Consider the following 6,000-nt stretch of genomic DNA (forward strand, 5'->3'; position numbering starts at 1 on the left):
CTACCTGAAAACCCAGCTTCCGCCGGGGATCAAATTCAGGTCATGAGCAGAGCTTAGGACTGCAGTACTGCAGCTTTAACCCTCTCCACCATGGGGCTCTTTTAGATGACTAGACAGGAAGGCAAATGGTATTCAGTTTCCAACACACTGTTCAAGAAAGCATGATTCCCAGTCAAAGCCAAGCAGACTATTTAAAAAACAGGGACAGTTAACCACGAATAGCAGGTTAACTTAACAGGACACATAGGATTATCCCAAAATACATGGGCCACAGGTTGTTTAAAGTACTTTAAATTGAAACCCCAAAAGCAGCATGCAGATACTTCAGTTCATCCCAAATAAATAAATGTACATTGAGACTTGAAGAACACTGAAGTTATCTCCTATATAATACAGCATCTTCAATACAATACATATGTATTTCAATTCACATCCTTCTGTCCAACATCTATATTCCTATATTGATGTTTTCATGCCATATCCTTGTCTAATTTTGCAAAAGTTATGATTTCTCCAAAACTCATCTTAACCAAATGTTCATGTAGCGTTAAGACTACAAATCACATGATGCAATGGGATGACAAGCAAAATACTTGTAAGAGAATGGCTAACTATGATACAGTAAAGCAAAATCATATGTGCAACACCACTGGCGGACTCAGATTACACAGAACAACTGAGAAACAAATGAATGCCCTGCATTGCTCAAGCAGCTCTGCATGTCAAGTCACTATGGGAGCATACCTGAAAGCCAAGCAAATCCCAAGCTGGCCAACTCTTTTGCCAGGAAAACCTTTTGCCTCAAGACAAGGAATAGAAGCAATGATTAAACTCCTTCAGAGGCACATTACTACAGTGCTCAGCTTAATGGTAGAATCACAAGTCCTTAGGAAGCCTATATATGTGCATATACATACACACTGCCTTCAGTTTCAGCAAGAAAGGCAGACTATAAATAAGTAAATATATATTTCAGAATATCGGTATTCTATATTACAAAATGAATTTTGTATCATTTTAGCACACCCATGTAATTATACAATCAAATTAAAATCATTTTTGTAAGCAGCTGTTCACGCTGGATAAAAATGTTAATTCTTTTGGCACCAAAAAGAAGGCTGCAATCATACACACTAAATAATGCACTTTCAGTCCATTTTCAATACACTTTCCAGCTGGATTTGACTGTGTGAACTGGCAAAATCCAGTTGGAAAGTGAATTGAAAGTGGATTGAAAGTGCATTATTTATTGTGTGTGATCACAGTCGAAGAGGAGGAGATTGGATTTATACCCCGCCCATCACTTGGCATCTTTGACCCGTTTCCCACTAGCCTTACCTCGCTCTCTCCTCTTTTCAGCAGGGCTTCCATCAGATTTCGCACAAGCTGCCCCAAGGCTGCAACTCGCTTCGCCTGTTTTGCACAGCAAACAAGATCCTCTAAAAACTAGTTTTTGTTTGCCGCATGAAAATGGTGAAGCTAGTTGCAGCCCCGAGGCAGATAGTGTGAAATCCAATGAAAGCCGCATGGAGAAGAGGAGCGTGAGACCGGCATAAGGCTAGTGGGAAATCAGTCTCAGAGTGGCTTACAATCTCATTCCTTTCCTTTCCCCACCCCATGAGGCAGGTGGGGCTGAGAGAGCTTTCATAAAACTGATCTTGAGAGAAAAAGCTCTGTGAGAACTGTGGCTAACTCAAGGTCGCCCAGCAGCTGCAAGTAGAGGAGTGGGGAATCAAACCCATTTCTCGCAGATTAGAGTCCATGCACTTAACCACTACACCAAACTGAACATATGAAGCTGCCTTATACTGAATCAAACCCTTGGTCCATCAAAGTCAGTACTGTCTACTCAGACTGGCAGCGGCTCTCCAGGGTCTCAAGCTGAGATTTTTCACGCCTATTTGCCTGGACCCTTTTATAGTTGGAGATGCTAGGGATTGAACCTGGGACCTTCTGCTTACCAAGCAGATGCTCTACCACTGAGCCATCGTCCGTCCCCTAACTGGCTCTCAAAGACAATGATCAAGACAGGATTCAAAGGAAAATGTTTTGCCACAAGTGTTTTAAAAGTAGGGATGGGCATGAACACAAAAATTCTGGTTAGGTTTAGGGTTCAGGGTGGCACCTGAACTGAACCCTGAACCGATCCAAAACTGCCCTGAACCAGCAAGTTCAGATCCCTCTTTCTTCTGGTGGTAGCTTGGAAGTGAAGGAAGGTGAAACTGATCAGCAAAATGACTTGCAGGCATTTCAACCTAACAACAGGGCAGGTATTCAGGCTGAAATGGCTGGCAGCCATTTCACTGGTCTGTTTTGCTTCCTCCCACTTTGAAACAGACTTGTGAATGGCTCACAGCCATTTAAGCCTAACATTTAAACCTGTAGATACACGCTGCTCAGCTGTTTAAATGGCCTGAACAGCTGAAAAGAACTGGATAAATGTCCAGTAAATGCTTTGCGAAGGTGCCTTCTCCAAACATCGATTTGGGAGTTCCAAACCAGGCCTAGTTCATACCAAATTTTGAGCTGATTCATGTCCATCCCAGTCCAATCATGAACTGATTCATGTCCATCCCTATTTAAGAGTCATATGGCTTCCTGGTCAGTCAATGGTGACTGTAGTGAAAACAGCACATGTACAAAAGCTGCCAATCCAAAGCTGCAAAGCTTCTGATATAATTAATATAGCATTAAAGGCAAATGCAGAACATTTCCCATTTCTTCTGCTAGACAGAAGGTCTTTATTTATTTAGAGCACTCAGATGTACCAATTTCTCTGCAAATGTTGAGCATAATACTGTGCCACACAGAATCAAAATGTTCTCACACCAAATAAGTAACAGGACACATTTTTTAAAAAAAGTTAAAACAAATGAACAGAAACTCTCCATGGAAGTCTGAAAGTGAAGAAAACAAGAACAGAGTAATATTAGTAAGACAGCACAGCACAATGCCAAATGGTGCAATCCTAATATACGTTCTAGATCCTAACTACATCATACCTGTCTCTGAAGAAGTTAGCAGTAACTCACAAACGCTCATAACCAGCCACAAATTTTTGTTAAATCTTTGTTGCTACAGGACTCTTGCTCTTTTCTACTGCCGCAGATAGATTAACATGGCTACCCATCTCGATCTTAAACTAAGTTGGACACTTCTAAACCAGTTGATTTGAATGGATTTATTAAAGTGTAACTATTTACCATGTCATCATAAGAGACCCAAGAAAGAAGCAGAAAGTCTCTGTAGAATCTGGCCAGAAGAGGCTCTCAGTCTCAGCCCCTCCCCTTCTGGAATACAGCGATGGAAACTGGCCTACCCTTAATTTTATGTTTGACTATCTGTTGTGAGCCGCCCTGAGCCACTTTCGTGGGAAGGGCGGGATATAAATCATAAATAAATAAAATAAATAAATAAAAGCTTTGTTATGTCTTGAAACGTAAGCTAATGTACCACGTGGCGATAGCTACAGAGGCGACCAGGGGAAACCCACTGGTCCCCGGATGTAGCTCGCTAGACGCCCCGCCCATCAAGATCTGTGGCGGGAAGTTTAACTGGCCAGGATTGGACTGGTCAGACTGGGGGCAATTCCGGGGAATGTATATAAGCGGGACCCGGCCCGCGTGATCTCTCTCTTGTAATGTACCATCAAATAAAGCATGTTGCCTTTAAACCGGCTTGTCTCCCAGTACATTACAGTGGCGACAAAGGTGGGAACCTAGCCAGGTAACTCCCGAAGAGGGACTTCGCAGAGCTGGCCGGAGACGAAGAAGGCACACCGCTGAGGGAGACGGAAGCACCCGCCGCCACAGCCTCCATGGCTAACGCGGGCGGAATGACGGGTCGTCTCGAAGAGTTCAACCCCACTAAACCGGAGAGGTAGGAGAGCGGGTCGACTGCTACCTTCTAGCAAACATGGTAACGGACGGCAGCCGTAAGAGAGACGTGCTTCTGAGCGTCTGTGGAGAGGCCACATTCAAGATCGCCAAGGGTCTCTCGGCCCCCGCAAGGATCACGGAGAAGACGTACGAGGAGATAGTCCGACTCCTTACTGGGCACTTCTTGCCCCAACCCTCAATCATCGCCCGCCGATTCCTCTTCCACAAGAGGGACCAAGAGGCGGGGGAGGCGGCAGCCGAATACCTGGCCACTCTCCGCCAAATTGCAGGAAACTGTAGCTTCGAGGAGCTAGAGGAGGCCCTGAGGGACCGTTTCGCCTGGGGCCTGAGGGACGAACGACTACAGCAAAAGCTCTTCGGAAAGGAAGAGCTCACCCTCCAGGGCGCCTTCAACGAGGCCACCGCGTTCGAGAGAGCCACTAAAGCTTTCCACAACCCGCAGGCAGAAGCTGTCCACCAGGAGGAGATGGCGCAGAGCCACCTAGGGGAGGAAGCTTATCACAAAATTAGACCAGTTGCATCCTGACCGGGCCACCGACTTCCGAAGTTCTCCCGAGATCAGGGAAGCGGCTAGGGGGTTCTTTCCGGGGGATCCGGTGTACACAAGGAACTATGCAAGCGGCCCCGAGAGGGTAGAGGGCCGGGTGCTGCGCGTGACCGGGTCCCGCCACTACGACGTCTCAACGGAGGGGGGGCCAAATCCTGCGGAGGCATATAGATCAGATGTGCCGCCGCACCTTGCCGGAAGAGCTGGCTGTAGTAAGGAACGAGGATGAACCAACAGCCGCACCCACACTGAGAGCTACCCCGCCCATGCCGACCGCTCCGACTGATCGGGCGGAAGAGCAGCACCGGGGTGGGGCGACCCCCCAGGAGTAGGGGCACCAGAAGGGCAACAGCGGGCGGACATCCCTAGGCCGGCTCTACCCACATGCCGGGAAACCGCCGCCCCGTCCGCCGCAGCAGCTGCCGCCCCGGCAGCCACTCCTACTCCACAAGCAACCCCTAGGTCAACCAGGGAATCCAAGGCCCCTGCTTACTTGCAAGACTATGTGTTCTGAACTGGGGGGGGGGGGAGGAGTGTTATGTCTTGAAACGTAAGCTAATGTACCGCGTGGCGATCGCTAGAGGCGACCAGGGGAAACCCACTGGTCCCCGGATGTAGCTCGCTAGATGCCACGCCCATCAAGATCTGTGGCGGGAAGTTTAACTGGCTAGGATTGGACTGGTCAGACTGGGGCAGTTCCGGGGAATCTATATAAGCGGGACCTGGCCCGTGTGTTCTCTCTTGTAATGTACCATCGAATAAAGCATGTTGCCTTCAAACCAGCTCGTCTCCCAGTACATTACAAGCTTATTGTGAGTCTAATTTACTGACACCCCTTTGACAGTTATACAAATTGAGAGCGTTATAAAAGGCCCACTTGCTTGACCAAATGCAAGCCCGGGGATGAAAGCGGGGCGGTGGGGGGGGGGGGAGAGAGCAACCCTTTAGTAAAAAGTAGAGATATATCCTGAACGCCTTTTCCACAACAGTCAAACCAAAAGTTTTTCTTCCTCCCCAACTGTGTTTCGTGGTTGCGTCCGCAACCCCCATCGCGCCCCTCCTCAGCGCAATCCCAGAGAAAAGATCAGAAGCCTCTCCGGCGCAGCCAGCCAGCACCCTACGGGAGGAGCAGCCCAGAGAGCGGAGTTTGGGCCGGCCGCCTCTTCGCGCCTTTCCCGCGCTGGCCAGAAGAGGCGAACTGAACTCACCCTCTGCTGGAGCCGGCTACAGAGAGCGCCCGCCGCGGCGCTGTGGCGAAACTCCAGCGCCGAGCCCGGGGGTCGCAGCAGACTCCGGGTGAACCTCCGTGTCTTCTCGGCAGCCATCCGCGCGGGCTGCAGTGGCCGGGCAGGGTCGCTCCTCGCAACCTTCGCAGACTCGCCCGGCTGAAGCGAGACGTTTTCAGGAAGCGGAACTTGGGGCTCCCCGCCCCCCCCCCCGTTCTCCCTCCTGCCGGGGAGCTGGAGCCGAAGCGCTGGCTGGCTGGCGGGATATTTGGGGCCCCCAAGTCCTGGGACAGTCCAGTGGGCGCTGCAAGAAGCGCTGGAGCTGCAA

General features: G+C 49.3%; 1 protein-coding gene across 2 annotated transcripts in view; it reads right to left on the reverse strand.

Annotated features, from left to right (window-relative positions):
• Positions 1 to 5,771, reverse strand: part of DOCK10 (dedicator of cytokinesis 10) — a 272,423-nt gene extending 266,652 nt beyond the window's left edge. For both annotated transcript variants that reach the window (XM_060242210.1, XM_060242208.1), the window contains exon 1: positions 5,655 to 5,771. In XM_060242210.1, the coding sequence (XP_060098193.1) occupies positions 5,655 to 5,771 (117 nt within the window). The remainder of the gene's footprint in view (positions 1 to 5,654) is intronic.
• Between the last annotated feature and the right edge of the window lie 229 nt (positions 5,772 to 6,000).

This window comes from Heteronotia binoei, chromosome 6 (assembly GCF_032191835.1).
Source record: "Heteronotia binoei isolate CCM8104 ecotype False Entrance Well chromosome 6, APGP_CSIRO_Hbin_v1, whole genome shotgun sequence".
NCBI lineage: Eukaryota > Metazoa > Chordata > Lepidosauria > Squamata > Gekkonidae > Heteronotia > Heteronotia binoei.